Here is a 27,900-nt window from a genome sequence, read left to right as displayed (position 1 = left end):
GAAGGGGGAACAAAAGGAGAGGAAGGAGGGTGAACTGTAGTTGGAATGTAAAATGAATTAAAACAATAAAATAAAAAAGAAGAGAAAAATAATAAAGTTTATAAAACTTAAAATAAAACCATCTCTTGCATCTTATTCAATCATGGTATAGTAAGGGAGACTTCAACAGCTGGGAAACCAAAGAAACCACAAAATCCACAGACAGCACTCCTGAAGGATAAGCACACCACTAGAGAAATTAGGAAGGAAGTTTTTAAATTCCTAGAATTACATAAAAATAAAAGCACAATTTAGAATCTTTAGGTCCAGCAAAGGTGGTTTTTATTAAAATGAAAGTTTATAGCTATAAGCTTTTGCGTGTGCACTCAGAGTGATCTCAGATAAACAAGAGGGAATGTTATTAAAGTCTCGGGAAAAAGAACAGCAGCAAACGCCTCCCATCATGCCAGAATTAGCCTGACACCAAATCACAGTAAGGATGGACAAAAGAGAAAACTGTAAACTGAAGTTCTTAATAAAGTACTTGCAAACCAAATTCAATAGCCCATGAAAAAGATCATATATCTAGAGCAAAAAAGTCAAAGGAGCTCTCATTTCTTTAGTTTCAATCTACTATTTAAGAATTACTTTCACTGAATAGTATTATCTTGCTCACTTTACAAAACAAATTATTTCAAATATAAAAGTGTATATAAATTTAGAGAGAAAAACCTATAAACCTAGCAAACAAAGAAAAACTTAAAAAAAACACATGCCTTGCTATAATTCTGTTGTAATTCCAAGGTGACACAGGAGAGTCTAGAGGCTTTTTATATCTAAAGAATACGTAAGTGATAAGAGGGGACTTGTAAAGCTGTGACAGACATAATTCTTACACCCACTCACCTTTTATTTTCTTCCTCTTCTCAGGAGATGACCTCCAATCAGGATTAAGCTCATCATGCCCCGGCTAAATAAAAAGATTTGTGCTGAATTTATTTTAAGTCAAACATGTAAAATAAATATATAAAATAAAGAACAATATAATATAAAATATATATATATATAATATATTCCCCAAGACCCAGGAAATTTTCTTTGTTTTGTTGTTGTTGTTGTTTTGGTTTTTTTGGTTTATTTGTTTTTTTGGGTTTTTTTTTTTTTTTTTTGATTTTCGAGACAGGGTTTCTCCGTAGCTTTTCGTTCCTGTCCTAGAACTAGCTCTTGTAGACCAGGCTGGCCTCGAACTCACAGAGATCCGCCTGCCTCTGCCTCCCGAGTGCTGGGATTAAAGGCTTGCGGCAAGGAAATTTTCACAATTGAAAAAAAAAGTGTGGAAATGAAGTTTGCCCTTGCTCTCTGTTCCCCGGCATAGCAATGAAAGGAAACAAATGTCGCTGCCCTTAGTGCTCACAGGCAGGAACTGTGCCTCAATATGCATACAAGAGAAGTCAGAAAGTAGACAACCAAAACAAATGAAACCTAGACACACAGCTGGTTTATTCTATGTGCATGTCCTCACACTAGGACCATGTAATCTATGCAGATGGATATGCCGAGGGCAGGAGCACCTGGTGCTCACAAGCCACAAGGAAGCACACCCCAGGTCACCTGCTCTTAGAACTCCATGGACACAGTCTAAGGAACAGCCTTGCTTCCCTTCTTTTATATCTGTTGGAGCTCAGAACATGAACACCACACCCCAAGGTACATCACCTTACAATGGTGACTTCGAACTGACAAACACCTAAAGCAAAGTGTCTCTGACCTTCTCCTGCTCTATCCCAGCCCCTTACTCTCCCCAAAAGGGAGTCACAGGAACGAGAAATCCTCTCCCACAAGGAGGTCAGAAAATTAGGGCTCCTACTACAAAGAGAGCCATGCATCCTACAAGGTTCTTCACCTATAATGACTCTCTTGCCACTGGGTCTAACCACACACATCTGTGGTGGAGGATGCTGACAGAAAGGCCAAAAAGGATGACAGAGAGTCCCCGCGGGCCTTGCCTGTGGCCTATTACTACTAGATTACAACCTTTGTGTCCAATCACATTTCTGCATGCTGTCCTGAGAGTTATCAATCATCACCCTTATTCCATTCCCACAGTTTCTGACACCTCGTGTTTGTCAGCAGAGAAACTGACTTGCTCTAAGACCTCAGGATGAGGTGGATGAGATCCTGGAAGTACTAACAAAAACCAACAAAAAAGAGAACTAAATAAATAGGATCTGCTCTCCAAAATCTGCCTACAGAACCTGTTAGACAACAAAAAAGCAATATTTTTTTTCTTTCCAAATACAGCTCATTTTCCCTCCCTTGCAAGAGAAAGTCACTGATCAACAAAATGTGCTGTGCCTTTCTCTTAGGGACTGACCTTTTGTTATCCAGGTCTGTGTGTCCCTATGTACACGCACCAAGGAGGTGAAGAATCTACCTTTCTGTCCCACCTCTCTCTACTTTGTGTCTGTAAAAAGCAAATACAAAGCCAGGCAGTGGTGGCGCATGCCTGTAATCCCAGCACTTGGAAGGCAGAGGCAGGCGGATCTCTGTGAGTTCGAGGCCAGCCTAGTCTACAAAGGGAGTTCCCAGGACAGGCTCCAAAGCTACAGAGAAACCCTGTCTCAAAAAAAAAAAAAAAAAAAGGCAAATACACAGCCCTTTGCAGTACAGCAGTGGTCAGATGGTCTTCTAAGAACATGGTCATGTTGTGTTTATAGACCAGCTAAATTGCCAGAATGAACTAAAACCATGTTTTCTTAGATTTTATTTCCTGATTTTTTTAACCACTAGAATCAGTCTCAGCCTCTCACAGAACAGGAGCAATACTTCAAGTGTGTATTCACTGTACAAATATTTATTAGTGTTTAATATGCAAAGCCCAAGGAAGAGCTTTGAGAGAGATGTGCGTAGTGCTGACTCACAAGAGTCCACAGTTTAGTGAAGTTATGAAAACAGCTGTGGGCTCTAACAAGATTAATCACACAAGCTCCCATCTTCCCACTTGTCCTTCATGGATTCATCATTTAACAAAATTAGTCTAACACCTACTCTGTATCAAAGAGAAATACAATCAAAATGAAAACGATAAGCTTCTATCTCACTTTCTACACCTACACAGATGTACAGGTTGGAAAGTAATAAAACGTCACAGAAAAATTAAGACCAAAAACAAGATGTAAAGATATAAACATAACATATGGGAAATGTATGAAACAAAAATTATTGAAACAACTTTACTCTCTTGTAGACATGAACAAATTTAGTACAGAGATTTCCAGCCAGATGGATTTTTCACACTGACAATGAAAGCCAAAGTATTTAATCAACTCAAAACTGGATACAAAGTAAATTAAAATAGGCACTCCCATAACTATCTCTAATCATTAGTCTTCACAGAGAAAACACTCAATCACACAAAGTATATTATAAAAACTAATAAAGCGGCAAATTGCATGAAGAAAGCCCCAAATGAGCTGAATCCACAATTTTGGTAAAGAACTATAAAGAAGTACAGGGCTGTAGTAACAATGTTTTCTTCTCAGACAACAATTATAACCCGGCTATATTACATTCTGCCATATAATTGAATATCAATTCATTCATTGGGCTGTCCATTTCTTTTCTAACATAGCCAAGAGGGAGGCAAAGCTCTGCCCTGCCTGCTGGACCAGGCTCACTTGATGACTGCCAGAAGAATAAGAAAAGTCCAACTGTCCAAGTATTTGTCAGAACCAGAGAGTCCTCTTCAAAGGAAGTCCAGCGACTTTGCATACACATGCTCATGTATCTGGTAAATGACAGTACTATGCCCTCCCTGGTGGCTACTGCATTTGCATATATTCAGTGTCTGAATATGAACTGCACATCAGCGCATGTCACCCAGACAGGCTGTGAGGAGAAATCTCTTCCTCGAGTACATTGTCTCATACACTAGTACTTCCTTTGCTCAAACACACGTCTGTACTTCTAAATGGAAACACTGCCAGTCAAAATTCTGACAAAAGGATGAAATCTTGATTTCACCACATAGTGATAGCATATTAATTTCTTTTTACACTATTTTACATCTATTAAAATGGTAACTTTTGCTAAACTGATTTGCTATAAGTCCAACTGCTCTTTAAGAACCCAAGCTGCAATGTGCAAATTTAGTTCCAAGAATACTACTCCCCAATACTACAGTTACAAATTTCTCTTCCTGAGCTTTTCTTTTTAATATTAAAATGTTACTTTAATTTTTTTTCTCTATAATTGTCCTGGCAAGACTGTGACTATCTTAAGAGACCAGACTAGCACCTACCATGTTTCTTACTGCAGAGCTCAGCAGATTTAGCATCATGGTTTTATGCTAAGGCTACCATGGTTAAAATGGAACAGTTACAGCTAATCCTTATGTTCACTATAGTGCACCAGGTTTAATACCACATAAGCTAAAGTCCCAATGCAAAATACACAAGCTAGTGTCACCACTTCCCAGGACACAGGTGAGACTCTGACAAAGTCAGTTGTCCAAACAACAGAAAAGTTACCACCTTCACCTTTCCTAAATGATCGATGCCCCGAGTCCTCTAGAGACCTGCAACAAAACTAAGAGTTTACCAAAAAGTGACTTCGTCAATTATTTACTCTGCTCCCTGTGTTCACTAACTAGTTCTTCAATAATGAAGCCCATCTGAGGGGCAGTGATGGAACCGGTGTTCAATCTGCAAGGTGCAAGGAAATAGAACTTGTCTCTGAGCTTTCTAAGATTACCAAGTAACGAACCAGGAAAGAGTGATCAGGGATTTCTGACCCTGACACACTTGAACCCAACCTTTCAAATAACAGAATGCTCCTAAAGGAAGAGCATGAAGACAGTGTGAGCGTGGGAGTGTGCTGAGTGTCCTGGCATTCACTGCTCTAATAATGAGTTCCATCATTTTCTTAAATATGTGCTTTCCTATAAGACCAAGGAAAGAGTACAGGCATCACAGTCAGAGAGACAAAACCAGATGTTATCCTAACTACTTAGTTGGTGCATAAACTAGAACAAAGCAAATGTTCATCACATAACATTTAGTGAATTCTGTAAATGCGACAGAGCATTGTGCCCAGGCCCTTCATGCTCCGCAGTTCTCCAGAGACAAGCGCACTAAGGTTCCCGCATGTCTGAAGAGAAGCTCACAGGAGCATCTGTGATAGAATGACGCTCTAGAGCACACACTCAAAAGGACTGCACAGAAGCAGGTAGACGAGCACAGGAGCAAAGTGTACACTGACCACTAAGACGACAGGAAAGCGGAGAGCTTTGCATTTTGACAGCAGGATTTTCATAAAAATAAATAAATAAATAATTTCATTGTTTCCAAATTTAAACCAAAATTTTTTTTTTAAGCTAAAGCCAACAGCAGCCTCAAAGGTGGAGCAGGTGTCTGTAGCATCCCTCTCTGCAGGCTGAGCACTAGAATACAAAGGGAGGAAATGGTATCACTAAGCATCAGTTGACGACAGCTGATGCAGGATTAGGCTTAGCAACTGTGGCTAAACCCTGCTCCCTCAGCAAAAGACAAAGACACTACAGCTTACACAAAGCCCACTGTGATAGCAACAGGTCCTGGTTTTCAACTGTGTGAACACAAAATCTACTATTTCTCGTTTACTTAGGTGTTCAATGGGAACCATTCTTACCAAAGCAGAAAATACTGGCATGTATTTCGAAGTGCAAACTGTTAATAACAGATACAACATGCAGGAGAAGAAACTGGCATGTAAACACATGTACACAGACACAGCACCCATGAGAGTAAGGAGGCCTGTGATTAGCACAGACTGGAGACCATGCTCAACCTGAGGGTGGTGTGGGGACTTTTCAGTCGGAGCCACAGGAGTGAATATTTAACAGATGGGCATGGCGGCAGCCCCCACCCCTGCTGCCATACAGATGCTCAGTTCAGCTGTGTCTAACGACTCACTCAGTTGATACAAACTTTTAGGCTCAAGTCATCTCTTCTATATACATCTCCATTTTGGAAAATTTGTATTTCCTGCTCCATCATTTTACTTAACTACATATTTAAAGTTACAAAAATAAATCACCTACACATTCCCAGATTTCAAGGTTTTTAAGCAAATTTAATAGTGGAACTATTAAAACTAAAGGAGGATCTGGGAGGAGTTTGAGGAGGGAAAATTACAACCAGAAGATATTGTATGAAAAAAACTATTTTCAATTTCTAAAAAGAAAATAATAAATAATACTGAAGAGTAATTAATCATAATGGGGTTGGCTTGTAACCAGCGATGAGCACATGCCATCAGGAGCACAGAGGCAAAGGAGGCCCTTCGGAATCAGCAGACATCAAAAGCCCACTACTCGATTCCGCCACTAACAGTGCATGCTGTATGCTTGAGACTCGAGATAGAACATTAAGAGTGCTTCAAGAGCTGGTCAATATTTCTATCAAGTGAAAGAAAATAATGTAAGGAGACAAAAGCTGAGGTACCCTCACTGTCTAAAATGTCACCATTTAAAAAGATATTTCCCAAATATGGGGTACTCATGAGCCTCGCAAATGAAAGAAGCCGAGCTTTACTACCACATATAGAAAGCCAGGAAAACACGCTACATTTGGGGGATTCTCTGAATAATTCGAAGTAGAAACTTTGTCTTGGGCTTCAGGAAACAGAAACAACAGGATGTAAATGTCAATTGGCTAAGCTCTACTCCAACCAGCAGCCAGTTCACGGCAACCTAGTGGAGGTCATGTCTAAGGCACACAGCTAATGCACTGAGCCCTCTAAAGGGCAATCTTGACCGAGCTATGGTTTCATAGCATGTACACAGTACACATCCATACATGCAGTAAAAAAAAACTATCATACACATAAAATAAATACATGTAAAACAAATTTTAAAGAATAATAATCTCTATTCTGTCCTAATACAGGGCTCCCCATGAGTACATCTGACTTTTCCTTTTATTATATATTACATTATATTATATCATATCTTTAATTTATATTTCCATTATTAATATAAATTAAAATGGTTGAGTCTAGCTGATTCTAAAGAACAAACTCATCTAATTCTTAATTAGCTACCTCAAGAAACTAAACTATTAAAAATGCCCCATCGTTCTGCAAGTACAGAAGGCAACTGCCCTCAGACCTAAGTGAGTACAGAGCGGGGCTCCAGGATTTAGAAAGAACAGGAACCCTTTAGCATTGAATTATCCAAAGACTTGTTAAAAGCTGGTTTGGTAGAATTTTACAATCTCCACTCTACGTTTGCTGAGCATTGAGGAGGATTACAGAGTTCGACAGAACTCTTGGTATTAGAGTGTGCCACGTTCCAAGTTAGAACGGATGCAGAGAACCATTCAGTTCAGAATTGTCCTTATCAGGTGATACGATAATTTGACTTAAGACTAGGGTGGGTTTCGAAAGCTGAGGATAAATAATAGCTGTGTGGTTCAGAAAAACATCAACAAAGTGAAATTACTATTACTATTTTCAGACCTCACCCTCGAGAGTGACCCTAATGGAGGACATACCTGCTCATCTTGACTCCAGACACCTTGTTGCTTCAGGGATGGAATGGCCCAGATGCTCAGCTTCCCTGAGAAGTGGATCGCTGCAAGGAGGCTCCCGTCTGGAGAAAGGCTCATCTTGAAGATTCCATCCTGTACGTGAACAGTGTGGTGAGAGGAGAAGACGTGTGGACAGAGCGTTCAGAATTAAAACAGTACTCGGCAAGGCTACATGTTACAAGCCATTATGAGCAGCTGAGAACTCTGTCAACCTCATATCAATCAAGTACCGAGATTTCCCAGTAACTTTTACACCTGCACTTGAATAGATTATGAATTCTTTGAAATGTACACTCATACTTGGGAATAATGGTTAAGGGGTGTGTGGGGTTTTTTTTTTTTTTTTTTTTTTTTGGTTTTTCGAGATAGGGTTTCTCTTTGGTTTTGGCGCCTGCCCTGGAACTAGCTCCTGTAGACCAGGCTGGTCTCGAACTCACAGAGATCCGCCTGCCTCTGACTCCCAGGTGCTGGGATTAAAGGCGTGCGCCACCACCGCCCGGCTGGGTGTGTGGTTTTTTCAAGGTGAAAAATTGTTTCTAAAATTGAGACTGGGATGGTGGTACAATTCTGTGACTACAATAAGAACCAGTGTGTCACTAAAAGGGGACTATATGATTTCAATATATCTATTTCATAAAGTCATTAAACCACATGTTGGATTGATACAATTTCATGTACCTCTCACTTACATTAAAGAACTAGCTCAAATGTCCATTGTATCTTTTCTTAACTAAAAGCACTAGTTAAAGGCTTCTGCTACTGGCATCAATATTTAGAGTAGGACTTGTACCTTCTCTCAAATACTGTAATAGAACTTCAATCTTCCTTGAGACAAGGGAGCTCTGTGATATCAAATAGAGTGCTATATTGATATTAAACTCCTCACTTTCTTCAGTTGCTTATCACCTCTATGAAATAACTAAAAATCAGTGGTTTCCATTACCTCCACCTTTCAATTGCATGAGTGATATTAAAATAAAAGTATTGAACTCTACTGAAAGCATTCAAAATGTTCTAAATTTCTACATATTCTAAAAGAAAAAAATGTCAAATCAATAAAATGTAATTTTCTAAGTGATGCTCCTCTAACATTCCACAAATACTTGCTGAATATGACATATTGAGCAATAAATACTGCGTGTCAGGTTCTGTTTTTGCACTCTGCTATCAGCAGTAAACAAAATAATCACAAATCCCTGCCCTTGGGAAGCTCGCCAGATGTTAAGGATGCAACCCTTGCCTGGCATCCACGAGACCCTTAATTTGACTTCAAGTAGTTTTAGGACTTTTTTAAGTTTATATATTTTAGTCTACTGTAATTTAGAATAAAGAATAAAAAAGAAGGGAGGGGGGAAGGAAAGAGGGAGGAAGGAGAGAGGGAAGGAAGGAAAAAGGAAGAGATCTTTCAAACTGAAACAGCCATCCTCAATAGCCTGATTAACAACCTGAGACAAAAAAACAAAAAAGTATGAGGAATAGACAATACTTGAGAAAAACACTCCAAGCCAATTCCACTCAAATATGGATAAATCTAGTTATTATTACAATTCCACTCATAAATATGGATAAATCTAGTTATTATTACTATTACAGTCTTAAGACATATATACTACAAACAAAAGCTTATTATTTAGAGCCATACGGCATTTAGGCACACTAAACCATAATGTTTAAATGAACATGGAGGGCTAGACGGATGGCTCAGTGGGAAATGGTGTTGTCCACATAAGCATGAAGACTGAGTCTGAACCTCAGAACCCACCTATTAGACAGACATGGTAGAACTCATCTGCTATCCCAGGCCTCCTGCAGCAAGGAGCTCTGGGGCCAGCTAGTCTGGCATATACAGTGGGGAATAACAAAGAGATCGCTCCCTCCCTTCCAGCCTTCTTTCCTTCCCTCCCTCCCTCCCTCCCTCCCTCCCTTCCTCCCTCCCTCCTTTTTTCTTAGAGACGGGATTTCTCTGTGTAACAGCTCCAGCTGTCCTATAACTTGCTTTGTAGACCTGGCTGGCCTCAAACTCACAGAGATCTGCCTTCCTCTGTCTCCCAAGTGCTGGGATTAAATGCATGCAACACCAATGCCAGGCTGCGATCCTCTCTTAAAAGAATGCAGAGACAAGAAGTGACACCCACTGTTGTCCTCTGACCTCTACACATGAACATGGAATGAGCACAGGCACAGTCACACACAGAAACATGTGCACATACATGTGCTCATACATGTCATGCACACGTACCAACAAAAAGTATTAAAATTCAGATTAATTATTGGTACCATTGTGGACATGAAGAAATTAAGAGAGCAATAACAGCCACCACCACACATTAACTGAGTGTCTATAAGATGATAGTCACTGATTTAAAGTCTGACAAGTGAATACAGAAAAGAATGAACTAAATAGTAGCTATACAGTTACATAAAAAAGGGGGGGCAGATCACTTTAAAATACTCATAGCTAAAAGAAGAAAGCTTTTATTTTTTTTTTCATTTTTGAGACAGATGGGGCTTGAACACCTAACAATCCTCCTACCTCAGAATACATCTTAAAGATAATACAACTGCTGTCAAACTTCAGTGGTAAAGTAGATCATTACTCTAGAATCCATGTAGCCGGAGGCCTTGACTCCTCTAGAGTACAGTACGCCTTCCTTTCTATTCCTTCAGCTTCCTCCACAGCCAGAGGTGGTAGAAAATAACAGCTTTCAAAGCCCTTCCAAGAGCAAACCTAGACATCCCGTCTGGTTAACTGTACTGGACAGGTCACTCGTCTTGAGGCTTCAACTTCTTCATCAAGAAAACAGACATTACCATGCCAGTCACAGAGCTTGCTGTGGCGGCATGTGAAGTCGTCTGCTAGTTACACTGTGCTCTGATGAAGGAAGGTCACTGAGCAATAAAGAAACTGCTTGGCTGGCCCTGATAGGTTAAAGCATAGGTGGGAGGAGTAAACAGAATAGAATTCTGGGAGGAAGAGGAGGTGAGGTCAGACTCTGCTCTGCTTCCGGAGAGACTCGACAGCTCTGCTCTCTGGAGCAGAGATGCCAGGCTCTGCTCTCCCAGGCAACTCCGACCCAGGATGGACGTAGGCTAGAATCTTCCCGGTAAGCGCACCTTGGGGTGCTTACACAGATGATTAGAAATGGGCTAAATTAATATGTGAGAATTAGCCTAGAAGAGGCTAGATAGAAATGGGTCAAGCAGTCTTTAAATGAATACAGTTTGTGTGTTGTTGTTTCGGGCATAAGCTAGCCAGGTGGCCGGGGTGCTGGGGACGCAGCCCTGCAGCTCCTATTTCAACAGTGCTCACGACAGGAAGAAACCCTTAGGTCCCCCTGTGCACCAACAGCTCTGAAATTACAGCACTGAAAATCTCCAGGCCATGAACAGAAATGTCTAGGTACAAACAAGATGACACACACAGCATTCAGATATTTTCTGGAAAGCCCTGGGTTCAGAATACTAAATTTAAAAGCCCAGACAAGTTAAAGATTTGGGGACAGTGTATCGAAATGCAGGATCAAATTACAACGAAATTAATTGCTTCCTTTTCTCTGTTTTGCTCAGTCACAGAGGATCATGTCAGAATAAAAAAGAACGAGAGCCATCTGATGAGAATAACCAATAGCACGGGCCGAAACAATCCACAGCTTAAGTTCCAGGTGGTATGACCATAAAGAGAAACAGTCTCTTTACACTAACCATACAGACCCACACCTCCTGCTAAATCAAATCAGCTGACACACAGTTCTAATATGAGCCAGAGATGACACAGAGAAGAATCAAAAAATCAATCCCCTAGATAGGTCTTATTCCAAATATTGCTACAATTATATTATCCTAAATATAAGGATGCAGAAATGATAACAAGGAAAGCCAAAACTAAGTGCCCGAGGAGTCCCTAGCTACTGGAGCAAACAGTATGTTCCAATGGTACCACCAGAAGACTGATCCTCCCTTCCCTGTCTGGGAACTTCCTCACTTCAAGATTCAAACCAAGATACCCCAAGAGCTAGATGCTTCTTCCTCTGCTGCACTTCAGATGGGAATAGTGTGTGCTCTGCTCTGCCCTGCCCCATTCTGCCCTGTTTCAGGGTCTACCCTATCACACTGTGGGCTTTGAAGAGATGCCTACACTAAACAACCTTTGTTCTCAATGCCGACATTATGCCTCTCTTAAAGTACACACCTACAGACTGAAAAATAGGAATCCTAAAACTCCACACTCTCTAGCACACACCTCAACAGGACTTAATTGACAACAGCAAAAGAAGCCTAGTTAAAGGAAAGAGTAAGGTCTTAGAAATCATGGAGAATACAAAGGGGAGTCAGGGAGAAAGGGAAGTGGCATCCTTAACAGTAGCATGGTGCTGCAGACACAGGGAACACAGCACATTAGGACAAACAAACTTCAAGACAGAAGCCAAGTCATTTAGTCTTACATATGTTTCTTGATCTGCAAAATGAAGACAGCTCCAGGAAATAAGAAAAAAGGATGCCAACTAGAATACAGTGTAATTACACAGAGGATTAAAGATGAAAGAGACTGTAGACACAGGGCACTGTTACCGCTCAACTCTACAGACGGGATGTCCGCTCTATCCAAAGTACATGACTGTGCTGAAGTCAATGGCAAAGAAATAATTCAAACTTAAAACATACTGGATACTAAAGTAGCAACAGAAGTCTCATTACATTCATCCTGATAATTTAGTGAAGAAATTAAGGAAATAGAAAAACAAGGCCATTTTACTCTTGCCAAGACAAAAGTATGATTTGCTGTCCCCCACAGATGGAGCCTCCTGTAAGAGTCATGCTAGGACAGCAATGTACCCACCTCCCTCAGAGGCAGCTGTTGTGTGACCATCTCTATTCAAGGGCATGATCAAGGCCTGTGCCCGGCAGCCACACCTCTCTTACCAACACAGTTCATCATGACTCTTCCACTGAGTCATCACCAGCCTTCCATTTGAGAATGAACTTCTGATTTTTATCAGAGAGAGAGAGAGAGAGAGAGAGAGAGAGAGAGAGAGAGAGAGAGAGAGATTTCTTGCCAGAATAAAATCCTCATACAATTTTGGAAGAAATCTGGAAAGATATATGGCTTCTAAGCAGAATGATTTGTTCAGACTATACTTTCATCCTTCAAGAGGACTGGATATATTCTATTATTTTTTTAATTAATACATACTAAAAATATACAAATTTTCCATAAATAGCTCTAGAAACTCCTATTGTTGCATACACCAGACGAAGGCTTAGATCATTCAAGGCTTATGATAGTTCCCTTGATTGTCCTCTTGATCAGACAGAGAAGCAGACAGGTGAGTGACAAGGACACCTCCAAGTGTGTCTGCCAGGCTTTTCCAGACACAACAAGCTCATGAGGGTTCCAACTATTAAATGGTCTAACGTACTGATGGATTCGATCTTAGAACCAAGCATTGGGAATAGGTGAACTGGGGAAGGTGGGTGACATAGGAAGTCATCTGTCTATGTGTTACTTTCATTTGTTAATAAAGAAACTGCCCTGGCTTTTTGATAGGCTGGCCCTTAGGTGGGTGGAGGAGACCGAACAGAATTCTGGAAGGAAGAAAGCAGAGACAGGCAGACGCCATACATCTTCTACCCAAGACAGACAGTGGTTAGACTCATGCCTATAAGCCACAGTCAAGTGGAGATACACATTAATAGAAATGGGTTAATCAAGATGTGAGAGTCAGCCAGTAAGAGGTTAAAGCTAATAGGCCAGGCAGTGTTTGAATGAATATACTTTGTGTGTTGTTATTTTGGGTGTAAAGCTAGCCGTGCGGAAGCCAGGCGGGACAAAAAGCAGGCCTGCTAGCCTCATCACTACAGGTGGGCTATACACTCCTACCCAGATACCCCCACTGATTTTGTTGGAGCAGGTTCTGCCAGTGGGACTGGGCTGGAGCAAGCAGGGTCCTAGGCAAGGGGCCACAGAGGCTGCATGCCACACCTCTTTCTGATACTGTTCCACTTTGCCCCTTCTCCACCCGAGGTGAGCTGCTCTGCCTGTTTTCCAGCTGCCCTGCAGGAACAGTCCTGCTCCGCCAGCTCCCATGAACCTGGTGGACTCAAACCTCTGAAACCATGAGCATGTCCTGCCTCTCATGCGCCAGATATCTGGTGACAGTGACAAAGGCCTGACCAGCCAAGCATCACTCAACTTGGACCTTAAAGGCACTCCACTGAGAGGGTCTGAAAAACAAACTTAGGCAAATTTACATTACCTGTTCTTGTCCCTGACGAGTGTAAAACTTGGCACTTAACAGCTTCAATAATCCCAGTGTCTTCGGCACCTACAAAATTAAGATACATCATCTAAAGAAATCTTAATGGAATGTTTTCTTCATTACCTAAAACCCTTTTATCATGGAATGAAAAGCACACATTAAGTATTTTTTAAAATAGTTTAAAAAACCCACTAGTGGGTCAAGGATCCGCCTCAGTGAAGAAAATGAACACCGCATGATTGAGACAGCATACCACAAATAAAGCAATAGAGAGTTGAGTGTAGTTACAATGTGGTTATCAAGGCCCAAGTAGCCCAGTATTAAACTGACTTTTAAAAAATTGATAGCCTTTAATCCCAGCACTCAAGAGGCAGAGGCAGGTGGATTTCTGGGAGTTTGAGGACAGCCTGATCTTCAAAGCAAGTTCCAAGCCAGCTAAGGCTACACGGTTAGTAAAATCAACGAATGCCAATGATCTTGACAGCATTCTGATGGGGTGAGGGAGTCTACCAAGTGGGAAGGTCTAAGAAAAGTCACAATCAAATGCTTTCTTCAGTAGGCAAATAACAAGTCTAACACAGCACACGCAAATTCAAATCAAAGCTTATTCTTGGCTGAGGATAAGTTTGACATTTATCTTACTATCACTGTGAAAAAATTCAAAAGTTCCCATAGAAACTTCATTCATTTGGAACTGAATCTATTCTTCCAACATACAAGGGGAAAAATAACATTTAGAAACCAGTATTTAAAACAAGAAAAGTGATAACTATAATTTTTGGAATGGAAAAGGTGTTATTGAGAATGTAGAAAATTTGGAACCACCATGCTCTGATTTGGGAATTATCAAGTAGTACAGCCACTCTGGGAAAGTTTAGTAGATCCTCAAAACTGAAACAAAATTAAAACATGACCTACTGATTCTTTCCTAGGTATACACTATCACTGTCCACTTTAAAACAACTGATTTTTTACTATATGAATTTCACTCCAATATTGTAATAAGCAAAATGGAAGCTAAGTAGGGTGGCTCACACCTATAATACTCAGGAGGCTACAACAAGACTATCATGACTGTGAGGCTATCCTAGGCTACACAATAAGCATCATGCCAGCCTCAGATAAGTAGGACACCCTGTCTCAAAAGCTCAAAACAAAACAAGGCGAAGGAACTAGAGAAATGGCTCACTAGTTAAGAGTGCTCACTGCTGTCACAAATGACCCAGGCTCAGTTCCCAGCACCCACATAGTAACTCATCACTTGCAACTCCAGTTCCAGGGGTTGCAATGTCCTCTTCCGGCCCCCACAGGCACTGAACATACTCACATGCTGTGCATGTAAACCCACATACATACCTATACATAAATACATCTAAAAGCAAAAGTGCTTATTATGCAGGTAAGGTTAACAATTATGCTACCAGAGCTTCCAAACCACTTAAGATCAGTGATGGCTTATCCACAAACATCCCAATATTTCCTCCAAAAACAACAGAGTACACGAAGATATATAAATGAGAACCATACAATCAGTTTAACTTGAAAACAAATTATGATGATGAAGATGATAACTTCCAAAATAACTGTACATAAAGACAGAAAAATTATCCAGTACCAGTTTGTCACATCCATTGCTCCTGCTTGGTGATGAACAAAGCAGATGGGAAAAGTACCGCAGGGCCCAAGAAGGACAACCAAGGAAAGATTGCAAAGAAGTGAAGGGTCCATCTAAGTCCGATCCAAAACTATCAGGTCCATTTGCTGCCTGATAACACTGAAAGAGTACCCATGTCATCAAGACATGGGCTATAGGGAAAGGACAGGAGTATCCTTAGAAGGAGCAATCTGACAGGCACACAGTTTCTGAGGAAGAACAATGCGAAGGAGAAGAAGCATCTTTTGACAACAGAGGTGGATGGATAGAAGAAGCAAAGAAGGAAATGCAGTGTGCTGCAAGACGAGAGAGAAGCTTTGTTTCTGGAGCCCACGGCCCTTCCCACCAACATCGACAGAGCACCTGAGGGTCACTCTACCGACCAAACAGGGAACCACTAACCCAGGAATCCTGGAAAATATTCTAGTATCTTTGCAATAAACAAGAAAAAGACTCAGAAATATCTCATAAAAATTGAAAGACAAGCACAAAGATCAACAAGTTCTATAAAGTTAAAAAGAAAAGGAAATCAGAAGACAAACATTCACATATGTCAACAAGGATAGATTGCACTACGGAAAACAACTAAGAAATATAAGGAAACAAAAGTAAAACAATGTGCTTCAACAAGAATTTAAGGATGCAGGAAACTTTTAATTGCCCTAAGTTAAAACTCAGTAACTAAAAAGAAATTTGACAAAAGAAAATTTTAAAGGAAGGAGAATAATGAAATATTAATGGCAAAGAGTATTAGCACATCTGAAAGCTCAGAGTCTGGGAGAAAGAGACAGGATGAAGGTAGCTGTGAGAGCTCACGCTCAGGCTGATGCTCAGGCTCACGCTCAGGCTGCACACTCAGACACTGGGACGGGAAGGGAAACAAGCAGGAGGGAGGGGAAAGGTGCTTGGCGGCCGCAGCAAAGGAAGACCCACACAGGACAGAGCTGAGCAGACAGGAGAATCTCAGGGGAAGTATTCAGATTGCACCCTCTTTTCAGAGAAAGGATTTTTAAGAAAACAATATGCTCAAAGTGCCTGCACTATTTCTACAGGATGATAAGCATTGGAAAATGCATGACATCAATAACAAAACTTCAGGACTTTCGTTCATTTCCACATTTCTTTATACAAAGTTCAGTCTTAAAACGCCAAACAGACAACAATAATTACCATGCATATTGTCATAAGAGTTTATCAACTGCCTTCAAAGAGATTGCTTCACAAGGTCCTGACAAAAGCCTCATCACCCAAGTGGCAAGAAAAGGTGGGGGGGGGGCTGGAATTTCAGCCTTCTAACTCCAGAGCCTACACCCATTCTATCCTCAGCTTCTGAATTCTAACTGGGCCCTGTTGTACTTTATTGTACACATTTGTAGAGTTAGCTATATAAGTTTTTTTATATTCCTATTACTTGGAGCAATAATTCAATGTTGAACAATGACTAAGTAAAGTCATGTAGGACACTAGCATTCATCTGGAAATGTTGATCAATGCATATATTGAATTTTGTATAGTCGTTTTAGAGCCTGCCAGCAGCCTGTGGGAGAGGGCGCTCACTAAGCACAGCAGCCACCTCCTGATGAAAGGGACAAACGTTATAACCTCCAATGATTCTGAGGTGGGAAGGCTATGAAGAAGGTACTGCAAGGTTAGCCGCACAACACACTTGAAAGCCACTAATGGCATCAAAATACATTTGCAGCATTTCAAGAAGTCAATCATACAGCAGGGCATTCACTCTGCAATTCAATGTTTTTCCTAACTCATTTTGTCAGTGGACAAGCAATTTTCTCTTAAGAGAAGTCAATATCAAAGCCCCTTGGGCCTGAGACAGGAAGAGTACACACAGCAGAGCACTTTACAATACAGAACTCAAAAGGAAGCCGAGCAGAAGCGCACAAACCCAAAGGAGTCCAGGGGAAAAGTCTGCTGCCAGTGACAGCACCCGGAAAACTCCCCTCTGCAGGGCCACTTTCTATAGATGCCCTCAATGCTGCTGGACCAAAAGATTCACGGCACCTACATGGTCTTTCCTTGTATTTGCCACAGTCATCTGTTTCTTTCCTTTTCTCACTTTTTTTTATTATTAAAAATTTCCACCTCCTTCCCTCCTCCCATTTCCCTCCCACTCCCCCAACTCCTCCTCCCTCTCCAGTCCTAAGAGAAGTCATGGTACCCTGCCCTGTGGGAAGTCCAAGGACCTCCCCCCTCCATCCAGGTCTAGGAAGGTGTGCATCCAAACAGACAGTAGAATCAAAACCCAGTGCCATTATCATTGGTTTCTCAGTCAGCCCCCATTGTCAGCCACATTCAGAGAGTCCGGTTTGGTCACATGCTCATTCAGTTCCAGTCCAGCCGGCCTTGGTGAGCTCCCATTAGGTCAGTCACACAGTCTCAGTGGGTGGACGCACCCCTCGCGGTCCTTTTCTCACTTCTGATGTAGAGAAATTTCAAGCTCCAGAAAAGACAACGTGATCATTGCGCTGACCAGTCATTTACATTTTGCTATACCAGTTTGCTTTTCATACATGCAAAAGCTTTTCATATTGTAACTGAACCATCTGAAAATAAGCTGTAAGAATCATACTTGTTTTATGCAGATTTGAAAGGTAAGATTTTTCCAAGATCTGCTTGACTTATGTCACATAAAACTAGAAGTTACAAAAGTCAGTGAGAAACACAGCTAATAAGTTCCTACTTATTATGTGTCTATTTCTTCAATCAGTTCCCACCTCAGTCTTTTCGGGTCAGATAAGATTAACAGTCAGATATACAGATAATCTGAGAGGAAATGCGATAAGAAACCAGGGCATCCGATCCAAGCTATGTCTTCCTGTCTTCCATCATTAAGCTCTATTTGGCCTAACACTCCAGGGCTGAGAAAAGGGGCTGCTAACAAACTGCCTCCTTCTGAGCACTGAAGGGAAAATGACCAAGCAGGAAAGCAGGTAGATGGATCATAAATGGAAGAAGTAAAAAAACAGCACTCCATAATGGGAGCTGCAAATATCAGCTGATTTAAGGTTCGTGCCACAAAAAAACAGTAGGCTGGTATCGTTTTGAATTACTTTGTTGGGTTAAATCACAATTATTTATTTCAATGCAGGCCAAGTCTAACAATAACAGTGAAGTCTACTGTAACTGCTAAAGATTTCTTTTTCAAAAGCTCATCCTTCAGAATCTTTTCCAACACCGAGCCATTTGCTGGTTTGGAAGATTACTTTTAAATCAATATATTTTAAGAAAAATAACAAGACAAATACAATCACTTATGAAATGAGCATATTCCCTTATACTATGCTTTAGTTTCCCTGTTTCATTCTTTACTTTAAAAACATACAGCTCTCATGCATGACAGGCATACACTAAGTACAGGGCTCATAACCTCCATCAAGTGCTTCTTTCATACAATTTACCCAAAAAACCAAGACACATATAAGTAGAGTATGACCAACATGGTAGACATAATTAGCATTTACCGGAACCTAACTGATTTCATATTTCTGGACACACAGAAACTATTTCCAATCTTCTTTGGAGCTAGGAAGGGTCACGTGGTTAGTTTGATAAATAAGCAAAAGTGGTGTCACTTTTGGGATAAGTCTGAGAAAAGTTCCACCTTTAATTCCTCTCTGCCCTTCCTAAAGCCAGCAGTGGAGACAGTGGGACCTCAAGAAGTCATCGTCCACAGATTCTCTAATCTTCAGGTATAACAAACTGCCTAGAAAAGACACAGCAGCAACAGCAGGCTAGGCCAGGAATTTTGATGTGACAAGCCACAGACATTTTAGGTCTTCCAATATGTTTGTGTGACTGTATGATTTTTTTCACACTCAGTCTAGCCTACTCTAATGCTACAGACTAACAGGGAGCTATTCTTGGGATCTGGGAAGCACCTACGGTCCAAGTGTTAAAGGCTGGCTAGTTGCCAGCATCAGTGCTATTAGGAAGTGGTGTTCACTCTAGGAAGGGGTGTTGTAGAAGGACAGCGGGAAGACACACCACCCTAGAGAGACACGGGGACCCTGGTAGACACTCATATCAAGGTCATGCTTTCTCTGACTCTGCTTCTCCCTGCCTCTCTGAGAGGCCATGAAGTAAGCACTCTGACATCATGTGACCCCATCACGAGCTACAATGCCACAAGAGAACCAAGCCACCATCAGCTGAAGTCTCTGAAACTGCAGGTCAAAATAAACTTATTTGGTCAAAGGTGAAAGGCTAACACAAGGAGTGTGTGGCACAAAATAGAGGTCTAATAAATGATAAAGAATGAATACGGAGCAATAAGGGCATTTGCTATAAACACGGAAGGATGTATACAAGGTAGTTAAGAATGTGAACTGGCATGCTAGTCTCACTTGCTGGTGAGGTGGTCCAGAGCACTTTCTGGTTAAGTGACATGGGCTAACCCAACTGAAGGCACACTTAGGTGAGCTAGCATGGGATAAAAGCACTCTGAACAGTTATCAACACAAAAACAGCATGCTAAATGTTAACGACTGAGAAAATACAAGTAATAAGACAACAGACAGGCTATGCTGTTTTCTCTTTTTTACACTTTTGTATATTATTTGTGGGTGTGTACAGATATGTGTGCACAGAGGTCCGAGCCAGAGTGTACAAGAAAATAACTATGCAATCATTCCTCACCTTTTGCCTATGGACTCAGGCTGCCAAGCTTGCAAGGCAAACAGTTACCTGCTGAGTCGCCTCATCTGACCTACACTTTTTTCCTATTATCTGAAAATATCATTACTAAAAGGGAAGTCAAGTTAAATTCAATACATTTTACTATATTTGATATATAGTAATAACAAATAATATTTTAGTTATATTATTAATATTATTCGGGATATACTATTCATTGTTATTAATACATTTTAAGAACACTTTAGTTAGAGTTAATAAGCAAGTGAGAATAATAAAACACTAAAATCACAGAACCATTATTATCCCTTTTTTGAGACAAATGTTGCTGGTTATATCTTTCACAGGTTTCCTTGTCTAACAGCAATTAGGAAACAGTCCAGATAATTGCACTACCACATACCTCAGTGACCGTATCTCCGCTGCTAGTAACTTGCTTATAGTACGGTGAGCCTGAGAGAACTCTCCACGCAGAAAGGCCACAGCTAGAAGCTTTGGAAATGCCCAGTTCAGTAGTTTCACATCCACCCACCAGTAAAAGTCTAGAAATAACAAGAACAGAATTAATAAATTACAAATATGAACAAGATAACAAGAAAACAGTGCAGAATTAGCCCCCTGAACACAGAAAGCTAAAATTGCTGTCATTATACCTAGACGATTACTATTCAAGAAAGGAAACCTAATGGTTTTTCAATTTGAACTTCACCTTCACTGATAGAGAACCAAAGGGTAAACATTTAGGCACCTAAATGCAACCAGAAATTTAGAAATAAAGGGAAATGTCTGGAATTTGCAATGCAGCTCACAGACACTGGCGTTATCAAACCTAACAAGCATTGGGAGGAACCAGACACACACTCTGTGACGCCAACACCATACGCGATGCAATGTGGCCCAACTGCAGCCTTAGAAAGACATGGCAGCAGCTGGGTGTGTGCCATGGGAAAGAGCACACGGCAGTAACTGCTCAGAGGTAAGAGGAGAGCAGCATGTTACTCATGATTCACTTCTGCCTGCCATACTCCATCAGCAAAGGACAGGCCAGTTACTAAGAGGGCAAACAGTCTACTAAACACTAGAGAGTCAAAGATACACTATGCAGTCAGAGCTCAATATTGTTTACTGAGCTGGTAAACAATAAAAGCCAAGCCGCCACTTCTGCCGGTTAAATCAGGATCGGCAGGCACATCTGGCAGAATCCTGCATAGTAGCAGGATACTGATCCTTACAATCACTTGTGTGAGAGTGGGGGAAGGCACCAAGGTAGAGCCAGGAAGGTGATCAGTGGGTAAAGCACTTGCCATGCAAGCCTGATGTCCTGAGTTTGAACGCCAGACCCAGGCAAAGGTGAAGAGAACTGACTCCACAGAGGTGTCCCCTGACCTCCACATGTACATATGTATGGACATGTACAAATAATAATTACTAAACAAACAATGATAAAAACTCAAGGTGAAGTTTTGATACACTAACAGGAAAACATCCGTTGTTAATGTCTTATCTGTCATCAATGACAAGAGACAACAGAAATAACAAGAAAAACAATCCACGCATTTCTTAATGGTTAAACTAATAATTATAAGAATGAAAAGAATTTTCATGTTTTAAGAGAGTCCACGACCAAAGAGAGTGGCTCCCTGGACCTCTGCTCACAGGCTGTACCCACCCCACCTACCACTGTCTCAAGTGACAGGACACTGTGTCAAACTCGGCCACACCAAAACCAACAAAGCCTCGCCACCTTAAAGCCCCGGTCTGGCTGAGAAGAGAGTGAGCTTTCACTACACGGCTGCTTTGTTCTCGGCCACATTCAAGGGAAACCTACAACTTGAAACAATTTGGTTTTTGTCTGTCTGTCTGTCTGTTTTTAGTAAAGATAACACCATATTTCATGAGGTTTATAAGATCTGACATAACAAAAGACTAAATTATAGAACCATATTAACTTATACTTTTTTTTTGAGATACTTTACTATAAAAGCAGTGCTGACCTCTAGTTTCCAATCCTCCTGCCCTGCCTCACAAATACTGGGACTGCAGACATGTACCACATTTAAGTTTATAACTGAGTAATATAAACTTATAAATATCAATAGCTTGACATCACATGATGACTGCTTATATTTCACCTTTGAGACTAGTACACGTATATACAAGGGTTGTCAAGCAGAACTACTCTATTGTAAACACTGACACCTGAAGCCCTTAAAAAAAACATATATAGATCCACCGGAAAAGACAAAACAGACAAGATAGCCTGACAAAATTGGGAGCATGGGGTGGGGGGAGATGGAAGGGAGGAAGGAAGGAGGGGGAAAGGGGAGGGGTGAGGAGAACTTGAGGGAACGGGATAGTCAAGAAGGAGGAAGGACAGAGATGAGAGCAAGGAAAGAGATATCTTGATTGAGAGAGCTGAGCCATTAAAGGGTTAGCAAGAAACCTGGCTCTAGAGAATTCCCAGGAATCCACAAGGATGACCCCAGCAAAGACCCTAAGCAATAGAGGAGAGAGGGCCCAATCTTGACTTGCCCTGTAGTCAGATTGATGAATATCTTAAATATCACCATAGAATCTTCATCCAGAAACTGATGGAAACAGAGGCAGAGACCTGCATCAGAGCACTGAACTGAGCTCCCAAAGTCCAGTTGAAGAGTGGGAGGAATGAGAATATGAGCAAAGAGGTCAAGACCATGACAGGTACACCCACTGAAACAGTCTACCTGAGCTAATGGGAGCTCACAAACTGCAGCCAGACTGGGAAGGAACAAGCATAGGACCAAACTAGTCCCTCTGATTATGGTTGACAGTTGCATGGCTGGACAGACTAAGGGGCCACTGGAAACAACACCAGGATTTTATCCCTACTGCATGTACTGGCTTTTTGGGAACCTATTCTCTTTGAACGGGTACCCTGCTCAACCTAGATATAGTAGGGAGGGCCTTGGACCTTCCCCAAAGCAATATGCCTTACCCTCTCTGAGGAGTGGATGGGGTTGGGTTGGAGGGCATGTGGAAGAAATGGGAGTAGGGGAGGGAGTGGAACTTGGATTGGTATGTATAATGAAAAAAAAAAGTTTTCTTTTTAAAAAAAATAAAGGAAAAAAGTAAAAATTAAAAATGTATCAGCAACCTAGCTTCTGTGCTAGGCAGCAAAGAGATGTAGATTGCCAATCAACTGCCCCCACATAGAAATTATCTTGGCTTTCCAGGTGGGTCCATGAAATCACAAGGATCCCAAGAGTGGAAGGAGCAAGCAAAAGTGTTTGGCTCGGAGTGAAGTAATGTGTGACAGACTCAACTGGCTCAGGGCAGCTTTGCAGGTAGGCAGGCTAACAAGCCAGGGAATCTGGAGAGTCTAGAAAAGCAAGAAGACCCTCCATAATGGCCCTACTGGCACCTTGAGCAGCCCACTAATGCTCATTTCAACCTCTGACCTCCTGAAGCCAAAATCAGTGCAGCTCTACCAGCACGTTCATGACGATATGGTAGAGCGGTCCCAGTAAACTACAGCACACCATGCTTCACCGCCAGTCCTAAAACCCCAACAACTATCAGACTCCAGTGCCACACGGTGCTTCTCAGCCCCAGCTGCTTCCTAACTTGTTTCTGAACTGAGCCAACAATAATGCAGAAAGAGAGGGTCCCTGGGAGGGAGGGAGGGAGGGAGGGAGGGAGGGAGGGAGGGAGGGAGGGAGGGAGGGAGGGAGGGAGGGAGGGAGAAGGTGTAAGAACTTCAAAATGGAGTAATAATCCTCCAGTATCCCAGCTCAGAAACCTAGGACGTCAGGTAAGTAACTCACTGAGAGAAACACAACTTCAGCCTTCGCTCACGTCCTTTCTCCTGCTCTTTTTCCAGGCAGTACTAACTAGTTCACATCAGAAAATGAAGAGACAACAATTCGAGAGACTGGCTGGAAGCGTACTGGACTATTTCTACTCCAGGCAGACACTCAGAGCTAAAATATAATTTTGCTTGTTCCCCAAGGTCAAAGATACACTGGGTCTCCAGTCACAGTGACAGCACTGTACGTGTCCAGAGCATTCGCTCTGTGCAGATCACTGCTCAAGTAAATATTCCCAACTATCATTACCCTCATAAATCTAACTACCAATTTGGAAAAAAAGTACAGATGAAAAAATTAAAAATACTTTAAATGATAATACAAAGCTGTGATCAACAAAATCTAAGGAGTGAGACTATAGAAAATAAAAAGCACGATTTCTTCAAGATACATGTGAATCAATAAAGTGATGTCAAAATTAATGTAATGATTTGGGCTGTTGTGTGTGTATAAGTTTGCATGTATCTTTGACCTTGGGGAACAGCTTGAGTTATACAAACTGAAGAAAAACAAACATTTATGCATATATGCATATATGTGTATATGTATGTAACACATATATGTGTGTGTGAATAAAGATTCTACTTTAAATTTAAAACTTGTATTTACAGATTAAAAAATTGTAAATGGGGGAAGTTTATAACATATAAAGTTAATAGTACATCTGTATAAAGGATTTAAAAAGATCCACCACCAATTCAAAGGAATAATGGACAAGGAATAAACGAACAATGAAAAGACATAAAAGAAATCCAAAGACCAAATGTGCAGATTTATACCAACTCCCCTCAAAGGTTTAGTAAATCTTACAAACTGGTGAGATTACATTTACAGTGAAAATGTTTACCAATGTGAGAAAGTTTATGGACATAGAAACTACAATCATTATTAGTGTGGCTCTGTTTACAATGTAAAGTGGAAAAATATTTTTTTAATATTTATTTATTATGTATACAATATTCTGTCTGCATGTATGCCTGTAGGCCAGAAGGGGGCATCAGATCTCATTACAGATGGTTGTGGGCCACCATGTGGTTGCTGGGAATTGAACTCAGGACCTTTGGAAGGGCAGGCAGTGCTCTTAACCACTGAGCCATTTCTCCAGCCCCGGAAAAATATTTTTTTAATATAATGAAAGGTCACATGTTAAAATCATGAAAGCTAAGCTGGCTCTGAGGTTTAGAGCACTGGTTGCTCTTCCTAAAGACCCTAATTCAATTCCCAGCACCCACATGGCAGTTCACACTCCAGTCCAAAAGGATCCAACACCCTCTGCTGGCCTCCATGGGTGCTGTATGTACATAGTACATAGGAATAGGTACAGGGAAGAAACATCCATACACACAAAATACAATTCAAAGAAATATAAACAAAGTCATGAAAGCTTCCTCTTGGAGGGTTAAATATAAGAAGCAGGAACTTAATAGCTATAGCTTGAGCATTCTCTGACTTAACACCAAAATTGCTATTAGATTTTTATAGAAATTAAGTCTACAAACAGGCAATAGGTAGGAAATAATTTATAGACTAATGTTATTTTCTGCTTCGTTGAGTTCCTCCACCAAGAATACTCAGATCCAGGGCATAGGCAGAGGGGTCAGGCTAAGGTTTACATTCAAAGTCATATGTAATATTGTCATATATTTGACAACCATATTATCATATAAATATATTTATGTAACTGAATTATATAAAGATAAAGGTTAAATGTTTAATTATAAATAAAACTCTAAAGCCACATGATTCACAAAGCTGCTTTTCTTTCTTTACCTTGCTTTAAGTAGATTTATTTTTTTGTTTTTTGTTTTTTACTGTTTGAGAATTTCATACACAAATATAATGTTTTAAGCAAATCCACTCTCACTCCTCTCCAACTCCTCCCATACCCTCATCGCTTTTCCCTCCCAAATTCATGAGCTTTTTATTTAACCCACTGGGTAAGCATAGTACTGCTAGCATGTGCAAGGGTGTAAGGCCACCCACTGGAAAACGGGCAGCCTACCATGGGCCATTTCCAAATGAAACTGACTCTTCCTCCCCAGTAGCCATCAAGTGCCAACAGCCCTTCAGCTATGAGTAGGATGCTATGAGATCCTCCCTCATCCAATCCAGAACTGTGGCTGCCTTGGTCTTATGCAGAGTCACAGCTGCTGTAAGAAATTCCTGCCTCCTACTGCTGTTCAGTGAGCCAAGAAACCATGCTGGGTGGGTCAGAAGGCCTAGGAGAGAACTCTGCTACCATTCAGCTCAATGGACACTAAGCTAAGCTAAGTGTGACCTAAAGAATTTTCTTTACACCCACGTGCTAGTGCAGCTCTCATCGTCAGAGAAGCTGATTCACAGATTCACAGAGGCCCAAAAGGCAGAAAATAAGAAGCTATAAAGTGTTCAGCCTTAGTTGGAACATCTACATTATACGGCTCTCCCCAAGACTCAGGGGTCATCATCAGAAAAGAAGCAGAAAGAATGTAAGAGCCAGGAGTCATGAAGGAATGCCACAAACAGCGCTTTCCGGGCCACAGCACTCATCAACAAAACTACTTTTCATTCACAAAAACAAGATGGAGAGAGAAAGGCTCTTTCTTAATAATCTTCAATATGAAATCATGTAGGTATTAGCAGAAACTATCACGATTTTGGGACTCAAGGCATGAAGCTCAAAGACCTTTGCACAAATGTATGTCATCTGTAGACATGGCTTTCTCATTAATTTTGTTTATAGTGTTCAGGAAGTGATTGAAGGACTGTCAGACAAAGCCATTTCTAACTCTCCTAACAGCAATGAGTACCTGAACTCTCCCATTTCACAGTCAATGTGTATCAAGTGCACAGCCTGCTTAGCAGGTTTGCATTCTGTTATGTACATTCCTTGCTTCTCTTACACAGAAATGAGCAGGACCCAATCCACTGCAGATGAAGTTATTAGTAGCCATTAGTAACCACTAGCTACTGTTGCACAGAACCTTGGCAGCCACCTTAGAGCTAGGTACAAAGCTGCATCAGAGGGACAAGGGCATGAAGAAAGACGTTAGGGAGGGCATCACAGGGATTCAGCCTTTGAAAAGTTCCCAGGCAGACACGTGGGTTAAGTTATAGCACTCAGGCCAAGAGAACATGCTGCACAGTACAGCTAGGCTGCAACGGTGCACGGAGAACTTCAGGAAATGCAGTGAGTGTCTGCAGTCTCTAAAGAACAAGTGAAGAAACAGGAGACGAAGCACCCTTAGCCTCACAAATATTTAATCATGATCTCTTCCTTAAGCACTTAGCACAATGCACTGCAACAGTTAATCAAATCATAATTCTATCACTGAGCTGGAGCCATTTGAATGGTGTCCACTTCATCACTGTATCCTTTACAGCATTTACCCACTGTGCTTCACTCTGGAAAAATCTATCTAGGTAGTTTGTTCAAAGAACTGTAGCTGCACAAAGATAAGACACAGTCTTCGTCCTTGGCTTAACCTCTCTAAGCTGCAGCTCTCCCACCTGAAAAATGAAGAGTTTAACCAATGACAGATGAAGGCTGTTCCAGCTCTAATGCTCCAACTCTCAAAGTCAAAGAAAGAACACAGGTTCCAGAAAAAAATAAATGAATAAAGTGACTGGGGAAAAAACTACAAACACACACACACACACACACACACACACACGGGTGGGGGGGGGGTAAGGAGCCAAATTAACTTGAGCTTAAATAAAGCAAGGGGGCAGAGAACAGGGTCAGCAACAGAGAAGCAGGCACAGCTGCCTGAGAAAAGGACAGACAGGCAATGCAAGTCCTTCAGTACCAAGACTTTATGTAATGCTGATGAAGAGTCACACTGAAAAAGCATTTCAAGAATTAGAAATGGCTTATTAAGGGTCTTAATTCCAGAAATGTTGGAAGAATCTGCCATCTAGTGGTGTAAAATCCCTTCTGACCCACAAAAAAAAAAAAAAAAAAAAAA

General features: G+C 41.1%; 1 protein-coding gene across 2 annotated transcripts in view; it reads right to left on the bottom strand.

Moving 5' to 3' along the window:
• Nbas (NBAS subunit of NRZ tethering complex) overlaps nt 1-27,900 on the bottom strand; it is a 291,403-nt gene that overhangs the window by 229,114 nt on the left and 34,389 nt on the right. For both annotated transcript variants that reach the window (XM_050141900.1, XM_050141901.1), the window contains exons 10-13: nt 20,512-20,650; nt 13,802-13,870; nt 7,512-7,640; nt 886-949 (exon numbers count right to left, since the gene is read on the bottom strand). In XM_050141900.1, coding sequence (XP_049997857.1) covers nt 886-949; nt 7,512-7,640; nt 13,802-13,870; nt 20,512-20,650 — 401 coding nt within the window. The remainder of the gene's footprint in view (nt 1-885; nt 950-7,511; nt 7,641-13,801; nt 13,871-20,511; nt 20,651-27,900) is intronic.

Source organism: Alexandromys fortis, unplaced genomic scaffold (assembly GCF_014885135.2).
Source record: "Alexandromys fortis isolate MF-2015 unplaced genomic scaffold, M_Fortis_MF-2015_v1.1 scaffold_30, whole genome shotgun sequence".
In the NCBI taxonomy this organism is placed as follows: Eukaryota; Metazoa; Chordata; class Mammalia; order Rodentia; family Cricetidae; genus Alexandromys; species Alexandromys fortis.
Note: the sequence above shows the minus strand (reverse complement) of the source record. Positions and strands in the feature narration are given on the sequence as shown.